Source organism: Musa acuminata, chromosome BXJ1-7 (genome assembly GCF_036884655.1).
Source record: "Musa acuminata AAA Group cultivar baxijiao chromosome BXJ1-7, Cavendish_Baxijiao_AAA, whole genome shotgun sequence".
Taxonomy (NCBI): Eukaryota; Viridiplantae; Streptophyta; class Magnoliopsida; order Zingiberales; family Musaceae; genus Musa; species Musa acuminata.
The window spans coordinates 18,777,519-18,800,650 of NC_088333.1; the positions used below are offsets into that span (position 1 = coordinate 18,777,519).

The following is a 23,132-nucleotide window of genomic DNA, read 5'->3' on the forward strand; positions in this document are numbered from 1 at the left end:
CTTTCATCTCCATTTGTATCCTCCTCCCTTCACTATTCTACCTTCTTTTCCCCCTCCCTTGCGAACCTCATTTCTTCTCTTTCCTTGTCACAAATCCATGGACGGATGGATTTTAACGCAGATTCCTCGTTGCTCTCTCTTCTCCCACCCCCTTCTATTATGAGGCTCTCTCCCCGTTGCCCTCCTCCGTTGTTGTAGCTCGATTGGGGCGCGGGATCGATCCGGGGACAGCAATTTGGGGCTTCGTCGGCGGCGGCGCGGCCGGAGACATAAGGCGAAATGTTGAACAAGATCATGAAACGGGCCAACCGCAAGGGCCCCAAAGCGGAGGTCGCCGCTGAGCCCCCACCCGCCTCCGCCCCCGCCTCCTCCTCCGTCACCGTCAACCACGCCTCCCGCACGGCCGTCCCCTCCCCCGGAGGCACCGCCAACCTCCTCCCCACCGGCGCTGCCGCCCCACAGATCGAATCCCTCCCGCTCTTCCGCGACGTGCCTGTCCCTGAGCGGCAGTCGCTCTTCCTCCGCAAGCTCCAGATCTGCGCCGTGGTCTTCGACTTCTCCGACACGCTCAGGTCGGCCCGGGAGAAGGAGGTGAAGCGGCAGACCCTCTCGGAGCTCGTCGACTTCGTGCAGTCAGGCTCCGGCCGTCTCGCTGAGCCTGTCCAGGAGCAGCTTATCCGCACCGTCGCCATTAACATATTCCGCTGCCTTCCCCCGGCCTCCCATGAGAACACCGGCTCCGAGGCTGCCGATCCCGAGGAGGAGGACCCCTACCTCGATCCTGCCTGGCCTCACCTCCAGCTCGTCTACGAGCTCCTCCTCCGCTTTGTCATCTCCTCCGACACCGATACCAAGGTCGCCAAGCGCTACATCGACCACACCTTCGTGCTCCGCATTCTCGACCTCTTTGATTCGGAGGACCCCCGCGAGCGCGAGTACCTTAAGACCATCCTCCACCGCATCTACGGCAAGTTCATGATCCATCGCCCTTTCATCCGCAAAGCCATCAACAATATCTTCTACAGATTCATCTTCGAGACTCAGCGACACAGTGGCATTGGCGAGCTGCTGGAGATCCTTGGGAGTATTATTAATGGATTCGCTCTGCCGATGAAAGAGGAGCACAAGTTGTTTCTTGTCCGGGCCCTCATACCGTTGCACAAACCAAAGTTAGTGGGGATGTACCACCAGCAGCTCTCCTACTGCATTGTGCAGTTCGTCGAGAAGGATTACAAGCTAGCTGATACAGTCGTTAGGGGGCTCTTGAAGTACTGGCCTGTAATTAATTGTCAGAAGGAGGTGTTATTCCTTGGTGAATTGGAGGAGGTGCTGGAGGTGACGCAACCTGTGGAGTTTCAGCGGTGCATGGTTCCCTTGTTCAAGCAGATCGCTCGCTGCCTCAGCAGCTCTCATTTCCAGGTCTGGAACTTGGTCCATCTTTTGTTTTTTCTGGTTGTTTGCTAGATGCATGCAGTTAAATGTTGCCTGATTATCAGGTCATTATATGCATTTTCATTATCCTCATGACCTTGACAAGTTAAGGTCTTCAGGACTAAATATGCAACTTGATTGGCTAGGAGATATTTCAATATCGTATATACATTTAGCTGCCATTCTTTATTTTGTGAGACACTTCCTTGCATCAGTTGGTTAGGTGGTAGCAAATGGCTAAAATTTGTTAGTCTAACTTCTCAAGAAATAAATTACCTGACTTTTGTGTTATAACTATTAATTTGCATGTTTTTTTGGTTCTATGAAATTTGTGATACTATCCACAAAATAGTTTTTGATTTAGGTTAAGTCATGTATTTTCTTTGAGAACATCATTCCTGGAGGTTTAATATGTTAGCATATTGGAAACTTTTGTTGCAAATATCCAAATCAACCGGTTCACAGAGTGCTTCTTGTCATGAAGTTTAATATACTTCTAGACCCATGTATGGCTAATTGAAGTCTCCTCGTGCAGTTTCTAAATTTGTAATATTTTCTCAAAATTCATTGTTTTAAAAAAGTAATACATCTGATCTACTTTTTTTTTGTATTCTGACGTGTCCTAATGCCTAATTTATTTATTTATTTTTTCTTTCCATTCTTAGACATCGAAAAATAACAAGAAACCATGATGTCCTAACTACATGGATCTCTCCATTCTAAAGGGGTGGATAATTCTCATTATAAGGATGTTAAAGTCTTTATACTATGTGATGCTTCTTGGTAAATATTAAAATAAGTTATTAATATGTATTATATGCACATTTACAACATTCCATGCTTGAGAAGTAGGCACAACTCTGGTGTACTATGCACTTTGCAAACATGCTGATCCAGTGATCCTTAAATGCCAATGACAGTGCACAATATGATATTTCCACTTTTGGACCCGCACATTTGCTTTCTCCTATCTTCATTGGCACATGCTGGTCATTGACCAGACAGGCATCTGGAGGGCACTGTTCTTTGTTGCTCTGTAGTGATTCATGCTGGTGGATGCTAATCAACCTGATGAACAAGGACTTGCATTATTTTCCTTAATTTTGACTTTGCAAGCAATCAACGGAAAACTATGTGATGCCTTACCATGTTTTCCAATGAATTTTGGGTACTTCATTTAATAATGAATACTATTTAGGATTTCGATTTAGTAGTTGATACTTGATACTCTATTCCTTGTGAGATGTTATGATCATACATGGTTCTAGTTGGACTGGTTCCTGGATTAATGTTTTAAGACCGGAGAGTAACTAGGAGGGTAACTAGAATAAGTTTGTCTACATCAATCTGTTCGCTGGTAAGTTTAAGGAGACAAACTTTATATATTTGCTAATTTCATAGTTGGGTTTGATAAGCTAGTGTATCAAATTCGAGACTCATTAATGAAAAGATACATTACATAAGAAACATTTATTGGTTAGTTGTTTCCTCTTGTTGGTAGCTCATATTGAAAGCATCACGCCTTTGGTTATGGAACCCTTATGCCAAAACAAGGGCCTTCGCCAAACAATTTGTTTCAGTATTTTCTTAAGTTGTTATCTGAGATGACAGTGGGTCTAGTGCCTGTGAGTTTTACCAGAAACTGTGTCTGACTATTTATCTAGGAACAAAAACCTAAACCGGAACTCAATTTGATGGATCGAACTTCCTTTATAAATCAACTTGCTGAGAACATGTTTTTTGCAGATTTTCCCAATCATGCAGCGAACTTGAGGATTTGCAAGTTCTTGTTGGAGAAGAAATCAGTGAATATTCAATTAGATGATATCTCTAATACTTCATGCTTGTGCTGAACCTTGGTGATGCAAGGAGTGATTAAGTGAAAAAAAGGTCTGTAATTTCGTACTGTACCGGAGTTTCGACGTTCGCTCGGTACGGTACGAAATTGTATACCGAGTGGTATACCATTCGGTATACCGCTTGGTATATATATATATATATATATATATATATATATATATATATATATATATATATATATATATATATATATATATATATATATATATATATATAAAGCTCGGCGATGACGTCGCCGAAGCGACGTTGCCTCTCTCTTCTCCCAGATGGGGCGACGTCACCTCGTTTATTTATTTAAATAAATAAATAAATAAATATATATATATAATCCGAAAAAGACGACGTCGCGTCGCCTCGGCGACGTCGCCGAACGTCGCCTTTTTCTAAAATATTAATATATAAATGTAAATAAATAAATAAATAAATAAATATATATATATATATATATATATATATATATTATTATTTTTTTGGTAGTGGGTGGTACACGTACCGGTATACCGTCGGACTGGTACGTACCGCCCATACCGGGCGGTATCATTCGGTATTGCCTACCTTGAGTGAAAATATTCAAAATGAAAGTGAAGGTTCTTCCCTTGCTGTTATCTAAAGTTATAAATACGATGACCCACTATATCTCAGTGGGCCATCTTTACATGTTTTAGGTTCTAGTAGATCTAATATTCAACCCAAATAATTCAGGATTCGATTCATATCATCAGTTTTTAATGCATTGTCAGTTGTTGGAAAACTTGCATAAATTGAAGGAGTAACGAACACTGGCTGATGTGAGAGGAGTGACTGCCAGAATATCATACTTTTACTAATTGTGGTTTGCATGAATTTGGATAGACTGACAATATTTGCCTACTTTAAGATTTGAACCTAGCTATATAGAGTCAAAGCCTTTCAAAGCTAACATGGACCAGTGATTTAAAAAGCGTTAGGCGCCAAAAGGCGCCAAGGTCCAAAATGCCCGAGGCGCTAGGCGCTCGCCCGAGCGAAGTGAGGCGCTAAAATATAAAAATATATAATATAATTAATAAATATAATTATTTAAAATTTTAAATAAAAAATATGCTATTAAATTAAGAAAATCTAAGATATAAAATTAACAGTATTAAGAAACCTAGCAATAATTTCAAATAAATAAAAATTAACAGTATTAAAATCAAAATAATATATTATTAATCTATTAACAGTATTGAAAATTAATTATTTTAAATAAACTTAATAATATTAACAGTATACAGTATATGTATACTGTTAAAAGGAAGTGTAAAGGGGTGTTAAGCCTGCTGACTGAGAAAAGAGGAAGCGGCAGCAGGAGCGGCGAGCAGCGGAAGCGGGAGCGGGAGCGGCGAGCAGTGGGAGGCGCGAGCGGCGACAGCGGTAGAGTTTGCGAGCGACGACAGCGGCAGAGTTTGCGAGCAGCGACAGCGGCGAGTAACGGGATCGGGATCGGGAGCGGTAGCGGCGAGGGTTAGGGTTGGGTTGTCACTTATATCGGTTTTAGTTGGTTCGATTGAACCAACTAACCATCGGAGACCGAACCAGACCTAAAATCCTGGTTCGGTCGCCTTGGTTAACCCAGGCGCTCGCCCGAAGCGCCCAGCGCCTGGGCTTGGGTGAGCGCCCAGGCGGCGCCTGTTTGAAGCGCGTCGCTTGGGAGATTAGCGAGGCGCTCGGGCCTCGCCTCGCCTCGCCCGAGCACCTAGGCGAGCGCCCGAGCGCCTTTTTAAATCGCTGACATGGACATGTCTTTTATGAGCATAAACACCGTTGATCAGTCTGATTTATGAGTATTGATGATAGTATGACAAATTTTCTTTGGTTAGGTGCTTGTATACTTAATCAGTTATCACATGCTTCTATCATATGAAACATTGCTCCTATTCTATCAGTGTCTTATTGTTAGATTGGGTATGTGGCATACTGTAAGTGTAACAATAATTTTTTTCTACTTTTTGGGGTTGATTACATCTCCTAAAATGAATTGACTAGATAATACAAAGAAAATGGACTTTTTTATTGAGTATACATAGTGATATTCGAAAACTAGAATATTTGAAAAAAATCATGGCAAAAATTCCAATGGAGTTACTCTTTCTGTAATTTTGTGGATTAAAAGTTTATGATCTTGGCACTGTAGGTTTCTTGACATTCCAAAAGCTCCTTTCTTTCTGTTGTAGGATGACAGGATTCTGGTTGATTTTTCTTTTTTCTCTATGGGGTTGTTAACACGGTGACGTAGGGCGAGTAACAGCAGGATAGAAAGCGAAGAAAAAACATAATAATTAAAAGATAATGGAAAAAATTGGATAACTACCCTAGTCACTTTGGCTCAAGGAGAACACCTAGGATGAGGTTCTTGTAGCTCGGCACGTCTCGCACATGAACGATGAAAACATACCATCAGAAACATAATTGTGAATCTGTGATCTCGCCTCGCACAGTTATGAGGGAAATAACTCAATTCATAGATCTGCACATCTCACACCACTCACACAAAGAACTCAATTCATTGATTCATCTTTTGATTATCCATTATAGCATTTTAGCATTTTTTATAGGCTCAAGCACAAGAATAAAAAGGAAAATACAGAAATAAGAAAAATTACAATCACATCAAATCAAATATACAATATCCTCGTTCCTTTGAAGAAGCTAATATTTTTGACTTGATTCTTTCTTTCCTGCTGATATTCTTGATTAATAGACTTTCATCGTTGTAAAGATGTATTTAAGATCTTCAATCAAAGATTTATGTATAATTTTTATTTTTTCTATATTTGCTTCTTTTTTCTCCTTGTTGAAACGAGTAGATGTTGAGATATTACAATGTATTACATATACAAAATATCCTTAAGCTAAACAACTTTGTTTTATAAATAAACCAACTAAATTGCTCTTGCATCATTGACCCTCGGTACCAATGCCACCCAGTGCCCATGGATCGTGCCAATGTGGGATCTGCAGGATCTGGGGAATATATGCAGTCTTATATTTGTATATAGAGCTAATTGTTTTCATGTTCGAACATTGGCCCCCTAGGTCGCAGGAAGCAATCTTACCATTGTGTTCGCTTATAGGACTCCATAGAAGCTTTGTGCTTCCTCCCATTATGAGGTGGTTGGGTGTCCACACTCAATCCCAAACATCTTAATTGGTATCATGATGTCCGATTACAGTATCATTATATGCCATCATATTGTCATTAATATCTTCACATTCACTGGAATATGTCAGTAATCTGTTGTGTTTGGCTGGTTGACTTTTGAAGCTTGCACAAGGATGATTAGAGTTAATAGTTCTTGGTAGTGACTGGATCGGATCTAGTTTCTCTCTTCCATGGAACATTGAACATATCAATTAGCTGACTAAGATACAAGTTGAAATGTTATTTTCCCCCTAACCTTTAAGCTAAAACTCTATGTGCATAATGACTTGCTGGCCAAATACATGTTATCATTTGAGAAATTAAATTGGAATGTTAAAAAATGATCTTTGAAGCCATGTGTCAAATGGGAGATTAGGCTGAAAAAGGGGAAATTAGTATGATTTAAGAGATTGTCTGTGGAAAGAACTTGCAGTGATCATGTTACTTAGAGAAATTCAAGCTTAGTGAAAATAATATATATTTGCAAATCTGAGTAAAAAGAAATGCTAATGATTAAAATTTCGAATAAGTTGGTCATATTTCAACATGCCGGTGGATCATCCAATATTATAAGAGAGACATATCATCCAGCCCTTTATCATCTCTGATGTATTTCATTTAATAGGTCATGGAAAGTTGTTGCAGTTTGCTTTTTCCTTGTTGCATATTCCTTTTTAGTTGTTCTATTCTATTGATAAACTTGAATTGGTTTATGATCCTTAGATAGGTTGCTTTGAGTTATTTCGGCATAAAATGCAATTGAACAAGGTGCCACTTCTAATTTAGGAAGTTATATGACTGTACAAGAATATGGTGAAATGGAAGACACATTAACTATTGTTTTATATAATCCAGACCCACCCTGAAGTGTACTAACAGATGGTATGTCGGTATCTATCATGGTATATATAAGGGCCAAAATTTTTGCAAAAAACTAAAAGAAATCCTATTTTATGGTTCTTGCATACCTTTTTCATTGACAAATAAAATTAATATTGATAATAGATCGATACTTTGCTGATTTGGTGTCATATTTATTAAGAAAAAGTTTTAGACATATGGATGATTAGATCCAAAAATCATAAGATTTGTATTTGTTGCAAAATTAATGCTAGACCTGTAAAAATCTCAGCTCTCGTATCTAGCTTAGATCCTTGATGGTCTACCATGGAATCATTCAGATCTAGCCTTGATCTGCAAAGATCTAGCCCAGATTCATGCTGATCTAGTTTAGATCTGTGAAGATCTAGCCTAGATTCATATGGATCTAAGCTAGATATAGCATAGATCCATGCGGATGTTTGCTGGATAGGAATGGTTCTAGCCTAGATTAGCTTAAATCTATATTAGATCTACAAGGATCAAGCGAGATCTGATTACATCTAGCCTACATCTGAATAAATCTAGTTTAGATCTAAAAGAATGAAGACCTGACATTTGTAGTTCAAGCCCTAAATGAGGTCTAAATGGAAGTGATCTAGGCCAAGGCTGGAAGATAAAGCATAAATCCTAACCTAATTGCATGAAATTAGCTTAGAGATTAGATTCGGATTTACCTTAATTTGTAGAGAAATTAGATCGAATCTTGCACTTGAATCTTCTTCTTGAGCAAATAAGCCTCCACTCAATAAGTTAAATTAATTTTGGAAGAGAGTTGAGAGAGAATTAGTTGGAAATGAGAGTGCATAAGAGAAAGATGTGCAAGGGGAGACTAAAGGGAGAGGAAAGAGGTTTAAAGTTATCAATCTCTTTGGCTGAGGTGACAACCTGGACCATCCGACCTGGGGTTACTGTGCAGGGGTTTGAAGGGGTTACTGTGTGGTAAACCTTGTTTCCAACTTGGACCATCCTGAAATGAGATGGTCTGACCCTTCTCCTGAACAAGTAAAGACCGGTCACTATGTACTGGTAAGGGCGAAATCACAATCCATGGTCACTCATTTGGCAAGTTTTGAAATGTGACCTTTGTTAATAACTAATTTTACAAACTTAATTGTATGTTTCTGCTTTTGTTTTTAGTTTTGTATTTTTAGTCATTAAATAATATTCATTTCAACTTTTTAATATGAACTACATGGTATGGTAGAAAGAATTGTAACAAGTTTGGCGTTGTGAAGATTTAAGGATCATATGGTCAGTTATCCTTGATGCAAATCTTCAACAGCATCTACAATTCCTTCTTTTTACACCAGCTTCTTCTACATTCCATGATTTCATGGTTAGGATTTTTCTGCTTTTTTGTATTGTGTAATTCATACTGAGCTATCCACTACAATATTTCTTTCTAGAGCTGGAAAGTACCATCTTTTGTAGTTTGTTTGTAATTGTGGATGCAAAGAACCTATACACAAAGATCTGTATACTGTTGCAACAACATAAGATTGTGACTCTGGCATCATGTGTGATTTTGTAGACTAGAATTTGGATTCAACATGTTGTGTTATGTTTTTTCAATCGCTCCTGCCCTTTAGAGTTGGCACTTGTACACTGAGCATATTTAAAATTTTTTATAGGTTATGATTCCATAATCAGCACATCTTAAATACAAGAATCCTATCTTGAAAGAACTTTTATGTTTTGGCAAGTAAACCTACAGTTTAAACAAAAGTTAGTAAATATTTTTTTTAATAAGACTGAGATGTTTGCTAGAGATTTTTAATCATCTATCAAATTTAATGAATTTACAAGAAGAATCAAGCTTTCTGTTTGTTACTGACATTTTTTAGAACTGAAAACATGGAAAATTCTTTGTTGAACTTTTGATGATGTATTGACATCACTATATGAAATGGTCTGCTGTGCCAACTTATGTCTGCATGAATCAAGATTTTAGATATTAATTTAATATCTGCCTTGATAATCTGTCAGACAATTAGTGTTTTGAGGTACCAAGTGGGTATTCCAACCTATATCATCTGATATCATGGGAAAGAAAAGTAATAGAGAAGTATACTAAGTGATACCGTATTGTCACGGATCGAGCTAGAATTACCTAAGTCGTGAGGCAACATTGCAGCAATGTCATGGACTTAACTAGAATTGCCTAAGTCGTGAGATACTATTGTGCCATTGTTACGGACTTAGCTAGGATTGCTTAAGTCATGAGGCACCCTTGCATTATATGTTCGTAAAGGGTTAGCCGAGTTGCAACCTAGCTCACATCTCAAAGGACCTGTAAAAGAGCAAATTGATTAGTTCAAAAACCAACGGCAGAGAAGTCTCGATATCTCGCGAAGAGGACAACTTTACAAGCAATTTAACAAACACTCGATGTGCAAGAGAGAAAAGAGAGGAAGGAGAAAACAAGGATTTTAGAAGGAAAACGAATAGTTGCAAGTCCGCAAACGACTGCTCACCGAGTGTCGAGTACGATGGCAAGTTCTCGCAGGCTTAATGTGCGAATATATGAATCCAATCAACGACTAACACTACCCCAAAACCTCATCTATCCTTGTGCCACCCGGGGGTTCCAGGGTGCTGAGATGACTGACATTTCGCATCGTACTGTAGTCTGCAGAAAACAGGCCATGACACGCAAAAATTAGGCTATTTTAGGGCAGTTTTGCCCATTCTGGTGAGCAGTCGTTCTGTAGCGTTGCAAACTGTTCCTGCTAACAGTTTCAAGCAAAAACACACAAAAACAAGGCAAAACACACTGATAAACATATGTACAAGTAAACAAAATCGACAAATAGTCTGTTGACGAAGATGTTGTGGGTGCATGATGACTATTTGTGACATTCTCCCCCACTTAAATTATCGACGCCGTCGTCGACACTTGCTGGTAGGCTTTGATGATTGCTTCTTCATATCGTAGGGTGTTTTCAGGCTCCTATTTAGCTTCTATTCGGGGAAGTTTTCACCACTTCACTAAGTACTCAGTCTGCTCTACTTCGTTGGGTAGCTTTGTCTTGTGATTTACTAAAATGATTTCAACTCGCTTTCCGTAGGAGGCTTTGGTGGGGGGTAGCCGAATTAGAATACTTCGAGAAGCATCTTGCCGGTTTGAATGATAGGATTTCAAGTTGCTTGCGTGGAAGACATTGTAAATTTTGAGCCATACTGGTAGTTGCAACTTGTAGGAGTCATTGCCTACCCTATTGATAATTGGGAAGGGTCCTTCGTACTTGCGCACTAATCTCTTGTGCACTTTATGTCTAAAGAACTGAAGTGATGCTGGTTGGAGCTTCACCAACACCAAGTTGTCGATTTTAAACTCTTGTGGTCACATTCTCAAATCTGCCCATTTCTTTATCTTTTTGGCCACCTTCTCCAAGTAAGCCCGCATAATATGTACGTTCCGGTGTCATTCCTTTGCAAAGTGATAGGCTGACGGACTACTCCCGGTATAACCAATCCAAGGTGTGAGGAGTCGATGCTACTATCCCATAATGATTTCGAAGGGACTCTTGTTAAATGCAGAGCTCCGTTGTAAGTTGTAGGAGAATTGGGCTATGTCTAACAGTTTCACTTAATCCCGTTGGTTAGCACTCACGTAGTGTCAAACATATTGTTCCAAGAGCGAATTTATTCTCTCAGTTTGACCATCCATCTAAGGTTGGAGGCTTGTGGAGAAGTATAACTTAGATATCAACAATTCGAACAGCTCGGTCTAGAAACGTCCCAAAAACTGTGTCTCGATCATTGATGATATTATGTGAGACTCCCAAATACCTCACCACATTCTTTTTCATCAATTTGGCCACCTCATCTACTGAGCAGCGTAGGGGTGCAACAATGAATATTGCATACTTTGAAAATCGATCGATCGCCACGAGTATCGATTCGAGTCCCCCTACTATCAACAAGCTTGATATGATGTCTAAGGAAATGCTCTCCCATTACCTTTCTAGTACAGGCAACGACTCTAAAAGTCTCACCGGCTTTTATTGTTTTACCTTATCTCGTTGGCAAGGCACGTTCGAACATATTCCTTTACATCAGTCCCCATATTCGATCAATAGAAGGTCCTCTCCACAAGAGCCAACATTCGGTGAATACCCGGATGTCTAGCCCAAAGGGAATAGTGATACTCTCTTAAGAGTTCACGCCTCAAATTGTTCGCTTAAGAAACAGACGCTCTATTCCCTTTGGTGTAGATGAGTCCTTCCTAGAACTAAAATCATCGTGCCTTGCTCTTTTTGATTAGTTGCATAAAGGTTATTGCTTGGGGATAATTGTACAGTCCATCCCTGATCCTGAAAAGAAAGTTGGAGTGCAACTGACTTGCTTGGCCTCCGCCTTCCAATTGCATGGCATTTACTAGCTCTACTTTCTTGCTCAATTCATCGACCACGACTTTTGCTCTTCTAGGCTTGTATTCCATTGCTATATCAAACTCAGCTAAGAAGTCCTGCCCCCGTGCTTGCTTTTGGGAGAGTTTCTTTTGAGTTTGGAAGAACTCAATGTGATGTTGTCCGTCCTTAGCACAAATCGTATTCCGAGAAGGTAGTGTCACCAAACTTATAGACATTGGACCATCGCTGTCATCTCCTTCTCGTGCACTAGATATCGTTGCTTGGTCTCGTTGAGCTTACAGCTCTCGTAGGCCATCGGGTGACCCTCCTTCATTAGTACTCTCCCAATAGCGAAGTTTGAATCATCCATATGGACTTCGAAAGATTTCTCATAGTCTGGCAATTTGAGTATCGATTCTTTTAACACAGTAGCCTTTAGGTCTTGAAATGCCGCTTCGCATTTGTTTGACTATCGCCAAGGTTGCTCCTTCAGCAATTCCATTGGTGGAGCTATACACTTCGAGTACCCAACTATGAAGCACCGATAATAGTTGACGAAACCATGGAACCTTCGTTGATTCGATACCCTAAGAATAAAATCTCCGTTTGAGCATAGTAGCACTCTTTTCACAAACAAAGTGTTCCCCTTGAGAACCTTGAAAATTGTTTGAAGGTGCTCGACATGCTCCTCGAGTGTTTGGTTGTAAACGATGATATCGTCCAAGTAGACGATCACAAACTTGTCTGGATACTTCTTGAATAATTAGTTCATGAGAGTGCAGAATATGGTCGGAGCGTTCATTAAGCCGAAAGGCATCACCAAGAACTCGAACGCTATATACCTGGTCACACAGGTAGTCTTCACTTCATCACTTTCAACATTATGCACCTGCTAGTAACCTAACCGAAGGTCGAGTTTAGAGAAATATTCTGCTTTGCCTAGCTGGTCGAATAAGTTCGTGATGAGCAGGATGGGATACTTATTCTTTACTGTCACCTTGTTTATGACTTAATAGTCAACGCATAATCGGATGCTCCCATCTTGTTTCTTTTAGAAGAGGACTAGAGCTCCGAATGATGCTTTAGAACTACGGATGAGATCATCGCTTAGCAGTTTATATAACTGCTTCCTAAGCTTTACCAACTCTGGAGGGGCATGCGGTATGGTGGTTTTACTAGAGGCTTCACTCCCGGCTCCAACTTGATGTGATGGTCCACGCCTCTGCGCGGAAGCTGAGTTTTGGCAACTTGGGTGGTATAATATCAGTGAACTCCTTCAAAACGTCCATAGCCATAGTAGGTTCATGAGTAGCCTCTACGCCAAGTGTCTCTAGCTTTATTGCAGCCATGAAAGTTAATTCACCTTTTCGTACCCCCTTCTTCAGTTGTAATGCAGATATTTATTGTGGATCCTTGGTTCCTCCTCAAGAAATTGGAACCACGCAAGGGTCGTCGACTCTCATCATGCATAGGGAGTTTAGGAACGATATTGGCACCTACTTTGTTGCATGCATGAACTCCATTTTGAGAATAATTTGGAAGTTATTTAATGGCACTACCATTATGTTTGTGCTTTCACTTCATGTCCCGATCTTGATGGGGACTCTCTTTGCTAGCCCGGAGATTTGCTTAGCCTCCGAGTTCACAGCCTTCGTTTAACTAGGGCTCTTCTCTAGGTTCAGCCCAAGTCGCCTTACTTCTTGGTCGGCAATGAAATTATGGGTAGCGCCCGTGTCCATCATCGCATGGGTTGTTTAGCCATTTAGCTTGATGTCCACGTACATCAGCTCATTGCTCCCTACTTTCTGTTGCTTTGTCTTTATGTTCTCCCCCACTTGATCCCGCAATGCTTTCAACAAATGCATTGCTCCCATCCGGGGTCCTTGCGACTCCTCATCGTGGTTGCTGGATTTCGAACTACTCGAACTAAGGGCGATGATCTTGCCCTTGTCCGATCGTGGGGGGTGGAATGATGCTGTAAATGCATTGAGTGCTTGCTTTTATAGGCACTCCCTCAAAATGTGCGGTCCTCCGCACAAGAAGCATCCGCTAGGTTTTGGGGTCTTGCCTTTTGAGCTTGGCCCTTTATGGGAACTTCTTTTCTTTTGTTCACTTCCGGACTCCTTTCCTTAGGGAATATTTGGATGAGCGATTTCCCGAAGATTGTTTCTTCTTCCTCGAGTCCTTTGAAAAAACAAAGTTGGTGAGCCTTTCCGTGGCTACGATTGTCCCGATCACATCGGTGACATTCCTTCGAGCCATCAAGGGAGCTGAACAGCTTGTCCTTCTCGGACATGTCTTGTATGTCCAGTATCAGTGTAGAAAATTGCTTTACGTAGTCTCGAATGGAAGTACTTTGGCAGAGTTGTCTCAGCTTCCATGTAACAAACTTCATGTTCTCGGGTAGGAACTGAGTTCTCAACTCCCGCTTCAAGTCCTCTCATGTGTCCACTCGACACTAACCTTGTTGGATCTCTTCTCAACGTGTTTACCACCAAAGTTTTACATTCTCATTCAGATACATGATTGTTATCGAAACTTTGGTTTCTTTAGAATCGGGCCTCGTAGATCGAAAGTATTGTTCTATATTGAATAGGAAACTCTCGAGCTCCTTCATATCCCTGGCACCCCCATAGCAATGTGACTCGGGTGCTCTCAAGTTTTGTGGCGGAGCAACGCGGGTGTTGCTTCCTCCCCGCATTAAGAGCCCTTGTGAGCAATATAATCCTTGACATGAGTTCTTTCACGACTTCGTGTAGGTGTTGCACGGAGTCTTTGGTGTCTTCCATCAATCAATCAACTAGGGAATCAACCTTGTCGATCCGAGATTCCGCCTCTTATGAGTTCTCTACCCTAAGAAGTCTTAATTGGCCTTGATAGAGTTCCTCTAAACTCACTTCAAGAACGTCAAGGCAGGTTTCTGCAGTTGTAAGCCTCTCCTTATGGCTTCTTTTCCCAGTTGGCGCTCCGGATTGTGCTTTCTCCGCTCGCGGAGAAAAGTCAACTTCTCACTCGTCTTGTTCGCTATTGTGCTCCTCTTGAGCAGCTTCAACAGCTTGAGAGCGAGTTTGCACTTGCAGCCCACTTGTGGCTACTTGGGGCAATTGTCCGGCTTGCCCCATTTTACTTGATTCGGCACGATGCTTCACCATGGTGAGATTGCGAAACTTTTGTTGTTTGGACGAATTGCTTGCCCGCTCTGATACTACAATGTCACGGACTTAGTTGGAATTGCCTGAGTTGTGAGGTACCTTTGCGCCAATGTCATGGACTTAGCTAGGATTGCTTAAGTCATGGGGCACCCCTTGCTTATCCATCCGCAAAGGGTTAGTCTAGTTGCAACCTCTCTCAGGTCTCGAAGGATCTGTAAAAGAACAAATTGATTAGTTCAAAAGCATGCGACGGATAAGTCTCGACGTCTCGCGAAGAGGGCAGCTTTACAAGCAATTCGGTAAATACTCTGTGTGCAAAAGAAAAAAGAGAAGGATAAAACAAGGACTTTAGAAGGAAAACGAACGGTTGCAAGTTCGCAAACGATTGCTCACTAGGTGTCAGGCACGATGGCAAGTTTTCGTAGGCTTAACGTGGCAAGTTTTCATAGGCTTAATGTGCGAACTTGTGTATCCAATCAATGCCCAACACTACCCTAAACCCCCATCTAGCCCTATGCCACTTGGGGGGTTCTAGGGTGCTGAGATGATTGACGTTTCACACCTCACCGCAGCCTCCAGAAAACAGGCCATGACATGTGAAAATTGGGCCATTTTGGGGTAGTTTTGTCCATTCTGGTGAGCGGTCGCTCTGCAGTGCTGCAAACTATTTCTGCTCATAGTTTTTAAGCAAAAACATACAAAAATAAGGCAAAACACGTTGCCAAACATATGTGTGAGCAAACAAAAGCGATAAACAGTCCATTGACGAAGATGTTGTCGGTGCATAATGATCGTTCATGACAGTATGGTTCATAAACAATGCTTGCTTGGATTGATAAAAACCAATCGATATGTGGTATGAATGAGAGAGTGACGTTTAGACTATATGATCAAATTTCTTAACATTTTTTTTATTGATCTGAATGAACAGAATCATAGCTTTGCGAGGAATCAAACTCTGGAATACAAAGTCCATTTAGTATCTCCACCTGCGCCCATCAACCCTTTCTGCTGTACATCTGGGCTGCTTTGTGACATGCAGTTAACAAGATTTAAACCCATATACAAACCGGATATATGTTAATTTGGTTTGGATAATGAGAAAGAACATGTTTCAGTCTTCTTTCAGTCTTAAGCTGTGTGGACTGTCATAGGCAGATTAGTTAGCATTATGCTATTATACCTCCAGAGATTCTCTTATCTTTATCAGCTCCTGATAGAAATTTGAGACCTTCATTCCTTTTACACAGATGAAGTGATGGTATTCCTTTTCTTACAAACTTAACTTGGATTAGTTATTTGTTATATTATATCCTTCGTATTTTTCATTCATGTTACCTGAAAATGATGTGGGACTTCCCTGTTTGAAACCTGAGTTTCCTTTTAACTAGATTCAAGGAGTAGAAGAAATGCTTTCCTTGTAGTATATTGCTTTTGAAATGCTCCCAATAACTTTAACATTCAACTGTTGTGAATAGAGATGGACATAGCTCTAAGAATGTAACTTTACTTTTTAGATAGCATTAGTGAAGTGAAAGTTGGATATAATATTATTACTTGTTTTATCTACTTGGTCATTTTGTCTATTTTAACTGATTTCTCTTGGTTTCTTGTTAAATTTACCTGAATATTTGTGATTTTATGTTCCTATGGTATTAATAGCACATGGTAACCTTATATACAGAGTCTAGATTTTCTGTTGCTGCTCCATTTATCTATTTCTGCATTGCTTTTGCTCTCTGATTGCAGTTCTATTTTCTCTGTACTACCTATCTATTGTCTGAACATTTTCATCTCTTGCAATGAGGGAGGCCTTATTTGACAAATATTTTGTCAGTCCTTTATTTGGTTTTTCTACATGTTTAATTATCTATTGTAAATGAACATGGTTTAAAGGTAGCTGAATTGGCTTTATTCATACATATTTTCCATCAGTTTAGAGTTTCTATTGCTGTTCTTCTGACTGCAGCTTTCTTTCTTTTTTTTTTTTCTTTTTGTTGCACCATCTGGAAGATCTCCAGCACTTGAGATGCCTACTTTTCTTTAAATGACCATGATCTATATCCAATTTTTATACATATCATAACGTCAATTGATGATGAAGGCGGATTACAGGTTGCTGAACGGGCGTTATTCCTCTGGAACAATGATCATATAGTGAGCTTAATTGCTCAAAATCGCAGTGTAATATTTCCCATCATATTTGAAGCACTGGAGAAGAACATGCAGGCCCATTGGAACCAAGCGATTCATGGCCTAACAGCAAACGTGCGGAAAATGTTCCTTGACATGGACAGCGAGCTGTTCGAGGAGTGCCAGCGACAATACGAAGAAAAGGAAGCGAAGGCAAAATCAGTGGAAGAGCAAAGAGAGTTGGCATGGAGAAGGCTGGAAGCCGTTGTTGAAGCCAAGGCCGGAGGAGAAGACATGGTTCTAGCCAATTAGCCAAATTTGTGGTTGTATTGTAAGTTAAATGTATCATCTGTGGATATGCCTCGGATCATGTCAGGTTTCAAGGTTTTCTTTTTTGTCTCCTTTTGTGCATTTCAAAGAGAGATGCCGTATTTTATTCCATTCACGATCTTTTTCTTTTTATTGGTTTCCTGCAGTGCAAAGATTTCGAACTTAATATGTATTTCTTTCAGTCTGTTTTGACATCTACCTACTGCTGATGCATTGTGGAATCATATAATTGCTGAGAAACAACAGTGGAGATGCTGAGCTCAAAATATTTGTTGGTTTTTTTATGTGATGATTTCTTAAGATATGAATGAGAATTGCGAATAAATTAATTATTCACAGTTCATTCAACAACAGTTGGTAAGAATCGTCGAGCTTTCATGTATCCATTCATTGCATGAATATTGTATTATATCAAGGTCACGCTTACTAGACATCGAGACCTTATGTTTTTGACTGCCTATATTGTGTCCTTAGCATCAGAGTCTCCTCAAAGATACATATCCATAGTTGGCTCATAAAATTATGGTGGCGAATGAAAGGCTCATTTGAGAAAAACAATAAGGAGAATCAACAATAAAGTCATGAATTATAATGGAACTTTCTTTCTCTTGATCAAAAAGAACTTCCAAGATCAAGTTTGTAGTCTAAAAGATGGAAGTTATGCATATATCTTTCAATTGGCATAATAAGAACCATAAATACTACTTGATGAGTTTGATTTAAGGAAATTGACCGATAATGTAGGGTTGATATAATGATAAGAATGCTCCTTTATCAGATCAATATTTTGTGTCATGATAATAGTCTCTAAATATAGAGGCAACAGAAATATCACATATTGGGTAAGCCTTTTAGCCAATAACGGATGTTGACCTGCTGCGTCAAGTATAAGTCCCACAGGATTGGAGGCTGAATGATTGAGCTACGAAGGATCGTACAAGCAAGTTTTTCCTGGTCGTGGCGAGAGGAGGTAGCAGAAGAGGGAGGTGGCTGCAGCCACAACAAGACTAAGTAGGGGAAGGTTGCGGTGGCGACACTGATGACTAGGAAAGGAAGGCAGAAGGGAGAAGGGATAGAGGAGGGAGTAAAGGACGGGATTGGCATAAACAACACCAAAGATGCAAAAGCAGAGTCATGTCACTTGATGGAGTCACAAGGATTATAATAATGATGTAATCAAGAAACACTCTTACCCACTTTTAGTAAGAAACAATATTGATAGACACAATCTTCAACAAAGTTGACCACCATCCAATTGACACAGAATACATTTAACAAGCTCTGCATCCTTGCAAGATTCAAAGAAAATTGAGATAAACAAGCACGTAGCTGCATTTTGGAAAGTCTTTCTTCTACTTATTGGGGACACCTGACAAAAGATGTGCAGTGACCTCTGAATGAAGTAGCTGGTGGATACATCACTATGAAATAACTCTTAGGCTAGTCAGTCAATATGTTATCGACACAAAGTCTGTGCAACTCACTGCCATCTATAAGCCTTCTGATTCCAGCTTTTAGTTCAGGTACTCCCTCTTGCAAGACAGCACATACAGGAAATATAGGGACGCCTTGGACCCTTCTCTCTAGTTCTTGGAACACATGTTCTGCACCCTCTTCATCAATTTTGTTGGCCACTATTAAGGACGGTCGATTTGACAAACCTTCCCGGTGATGTTCAAGCTCCAAAGCCAAATCCCTCAGTTGCTCCCATGGCGGAATACCCTTCCTCCCATCCAATGCTGCTGCTAAATCAACGACATATGCCAAAACCCTTGTGCGCTCTATGTGCCTCAAGAAAGCATGGCCAAGCCCACGATTTGCATGTGCTCCTTTTATAAGACCAGGGATGTCAGCAACCTTGACGGAGAAGAAGTCCTCGTAATTTAGATTTCCTATGTTGGGCCTTAGAGTGGTAAAAGCATAATGACCCACAGTTGGCCTAGCCATTGATAGGGCCCCTAGCAATGTGCTTTTACCAGCATTAGGCATTCCAATAAGGCCAACATCTGCGATACTCTTCAGTTCCAGTATAAGAACACTTTCAGAGCCAGGTCTTCCAGCAGCCAATGAAGTTTGATATTCACCATCCAAAGTTTCTGGACTTGAAGCACCATTGCAGTAACTGACACTTTTGCGAGAATCCTTTTTTGAAGTAGCATTACCAAGGCCACCCTCTCCTCCTCGTGCAACTATTATTCTTTGCCCAGGTTGAGTTAATTCTGCAACTGAATATCGCACCACCTCCTCTTCTTCTTCCTCCTTCATCACCTCCTCATCTTCCTCTACTCTGATTTCATTTGCATCATCAGTTTGATCATCTTTAATTTCCTCGTAGGTAGTTTTGCAACATGGTTCATCATCTTCGGTGTCTTTGTCCCACTCTACCTCAGTGGAGGCAGGAGAACCAAAACTTATTTTGACATCATGCTGTGATTTATTAACATCATCTTCGGAGTACAAAGGTGACATATGCAAATCTTTCATTAGTGCTGAACAAGATGCATTGACCTTAACACTTTTTTGCTGAACAGAATTAGCTGTATCAGTGTCAACAGCTCCTGGTATTTCCCAAGGGTCTAAGGATGTGATAGAAGAGTTTTCAGCAAAAGAAGTTTCACCACTAACTAGGTGTATTACAGCGCCAACTGGTACTTGAGCAACCTGCCAGATATAAGAACTAAGTGCTTGACATACCACAAAGAAATCACACAAGATGTTAGTTGAGAAAGACACTGGAAATTCACCTTGTCAGACCCACGGCTCCCTGCTTTACTCTTTGAAGTTCCATTCCCTCCTCTTTGTGCATTCTGGAAAACAAGGTCTAGTCATAGCTTACAATATCACGTAGTAGACTGTTTAAGCCCCTCAACAACAAGCATGCTTATATAAAACTAAATGAGCTTACTTGTGTACACATTATGAAGAATCCCGTTAAAGCTATCAGGCATTGTACAAAAAGCATAATGGTACTCCAACAAAGTAACAGAATAGACAGAAAGGCTTCGATCGTACCAAGTGATGCTGCAAATTGCTGAAGTCCCAAACAGCTGAAGAGCATTCAAGGATGACATCACCACCTCTTCCACCATTTCCACCTGTATTTATTGAAAGAAGAATTACTACTTTGGCAGACTAGCCAACACTGTTAAGTAACTTGAGATTATTAAAACTGATTCACTACTTCGAAAATAGCAAAGATATGAAATTTCAAGCACACAATTTGATTAAACACAAACAAATATGGTATAGCTGGGGTCATTTTGTTTGGGAAATTTCACAAACAGATAGGCTACATGTTTCGAATATCAATAATCTGCCTTCTAACTAATGAGAAAATTTCAGAATCGTGAGTTATCAGTACAATTATATATTTTGATTACAATGTTGTAATTCTGACAAACTAACTAAACCAAAAGATATTATAGTTCCACCATCAGGTCTGCCATAACGGTCAGTCCTGCTGCGTCTATAGCTGCAACACCCATTTCCACCTTCGCCTCCCTTAGTCCATAACCTAAACCTATCAACCATCCTCCGTTCCTGTAAAGGATGAACAAACGAGGTAAAAGCTTCCGTGCCATAAGCCAATAAGAAACACCATACAAATTAGAGCAGCAAAACTAGCTTGAACCTAGTTTTCAACCAAAGAAAGACAACAAAAAGGTCTTGTGCCCAAAAACGAGGTAAAGGAGTGATTTTGATCCATAGAAAACCGAATGGGCGGGTACATGCGGAAATGACAAAAAAGTAGGAACATTACAACAAAAAAAAGTGAAACACGAAAAACCTTTCAATTAAATACAAGAACGAATGGAGAGATCTCATGGAACAATTGGCGACTGGCAGTGGATACCTGCAAAGGTACCAACTTTCCCTTCTTTTTCGGGACATCAGAGTAAGAGAAGGAAGAAGGAAGCCATGGCGGTTTACGACAAGGCGATCTTCGCAGTACTCTGCCCGGCCCAAGGGTTTGGTGCCAGCGCCACCACATGTCTCGCTCGCAGCAGCGCAACAAGCGACTTTGCTCTAATCTCGACGAACAACTCAGAAGCAGTTCTCCCGACAGAAACAAATTTCGGGGGTTTTCTTGCAATTATATATATATATATATATATATATATATATATATATATATATATATATATATATCCTTAACCAAAAACAAAAAATTCTACTGTTGGGTTTTAATCTAATGATTATATGGATATTTTATCTAATTGATTTTTTTCGGGGACGCCCATTTTCCACCGGTCACCCATCGTGAGCGGCGTGGTCCTTCACCTCCGCCCCCGCTCCCACCGCGTGCGACGTCGCCCCATCCGCCTTCGCCACTCCCGCCCCGCCCCTTCTAGTTGGCGTTCTCCATCTTCCTCCTTGTCACCACTGCCCTCCAGGTCACCTACGACGCCCTTTGGCCCCACTTGTGGGCCCCTTGCCCTGTCAACCCCAACCGCACCCTCAGCGTTGCCCATCCCACTCTCGGTCGATCCGCCTTCCTCATCCTCTGCTCGTGTCGCCCTCCGCCACTCCCTCTTCCTCCCAATCAAAAAGCTCCCTCCTCGCGCTGCCCTTCGCCGCTCCCTCAGCTCTTGCCCACGCTGTTGCCTTCCTTACGGATGCTTCGATCGCGAAGAAGGCGAGTAAGAGGAGCATGGAGCAGATGGTAAGCGAGCCGACGATGCCTTTCTCCTCAAAGAGGCTGGACTTGGAGAACTCGGCGATGAGGCGATGGAGTCGCAGTAATCAGCAAGATGATCAACGAAGAACCGATAGCATGTTTTACTTTAGTTTTATATGCTTTTGCTTAGAAAATATAAGCAATGATAGTTTATAGCCCTCCAATGCGATCGCGCACTGTATCAAGTCGAATTATCCCAAAATAACTTCGTTTTCATATGTCACCACTTGTTTAATGCACATCATAATTGTATACGAAACATCAGTCATCTCAGCACCTTGGAACCCCCGGGTGACACAAAGCTAGATGAGGCTTCGATATATTGTCGAGTGTTGAACAATCTTCACAAGTTCGCACGTTAACTTGATGGAAACTTGCCTTTGCATCCGACACCCGATGAGTAGTTGTTTGTAGACTTGCAACTGTTCTTTCTATCTTCTAAAAGTCATTGTTTTCTCTTTTTTTTTTTTTTATCTTGCACTCAAAGTACTCGTTGAATTTCTTGTAAAGCTTTTCTTTTCGCGAGACGTCGGAATTTGTCCCTCGCTCGTTTTGGAACTAATCAACTTTCTCTTTTACAGGTCCTTCGAGACATGAGTAAGGTTGCAAATTGGTTAACCCTTTGCGGACGCATATCGCAAGGGCGCACCATGACTTAGGCAATCACAACTAAGTCCTAGAGGTTAGTGCAAGAGTGCTTCGCGACTTAGGTAATTCAAGCTAAGTTCGTGACTTTGCCGCAATGGTGTCTCACGACTTAGGCAATTATAGCTAAGTCCATGACACTGTGGTATCAGAGCCAGGTTACAATTTGAGTAAGTAGCAAAGAAACTTCGCAATCTCGCCATGGCAAAGCATTGTGGTGAATTGAGCAAGACGGGACAAGTCGGACCATTGCCCCAAGCAACTGTAGGTGGGCTACAAGTGCAAACTCGCTCTCATGTTGGTGGAGCTACTTTGGAGGATAATGTCAATGAACATGATGAGCGAGAAGTTGTCTACTCTCCACGAGCGGAGGAGACACAATCTGAAGTGCCAATTGGAAAAAATAGCTATAAGGAGAGACTCACGACGGTAGAAACCCGCCTAGATGTTCTTGAAGTGAGCTTGGAGGAACTCTACTAAAGCCAACGAAGGCTTCTTGGGGTAGA

The 23,132-nt window shown here is 40.9% G+C and overlaps 2 protein-coding genes across 3 annotated transcripts; one reads left to right on the forward strand and one right to left on the reverse strand.

The window, feature by feature from the left end:
- The first annotated feature begins 16 nt into the window (after window positions 1-16).
- Window positions 17-17,497, forward strand: LOC135678962 (serine/threonine protein phosphatase 2A 57 kDa regulatory subunit B' alpha isoform-like). Of its 2 annotated transcripts, none has more exons than XM_065192247.1 (2): window positions 17-1,419; window positions 16,945-17,137. In XM_065192247.1, the coding sequence occupies exons 1-2, from the start codon at window positions 280-282 to the stop codon at window positions 16,996-16,998; spliced, it is 1,194 nt and encodes a 397-aa protein (XP_065048319.1). In that variant the 5' UTR covers window positions 17-279; the 3' UTR covers window positions 16,999-17,137. The 2 variants fall into 2 exon arrangements, with proteins under 2 accessions (XP_065048319.1, XP_065048318.1); XM_065192246.1 differs by having other exon boundaries at window positions 19-1,419; window positions 16,956-17,497.
- A 965-nt stretch (window positions 17,498-18,462) lies between these two features.
- Window positions 18,463-21,420, reverse strand: LOC103992037 (probable GTP-binding protein OBGM, mitochondrial). Its single transcript, XM_009411606.3, has 5 exons — window positions 21,157-21,420; window positions 20,735-20,843; window positions 20,316-20,398; window positions 20,048-20,110; window positions 18,463-19,964 (listed from the first exon to the last, which is right to left on the reverse strand). Exons 1-5 carry the CDS (start codon window positions 21,292-21,294, stop codon window positions 18,744-18,746), a joined length of 1,614 nt encoding a protein of 537 aa, XP_009409881.2. The 5' UTR covers window positions 21,295-21,420; the 3' UTR covers window positions 18,463-18,743.
- Window positions 21,421-23,132: the final 1,712 nt, after the last annotated feature.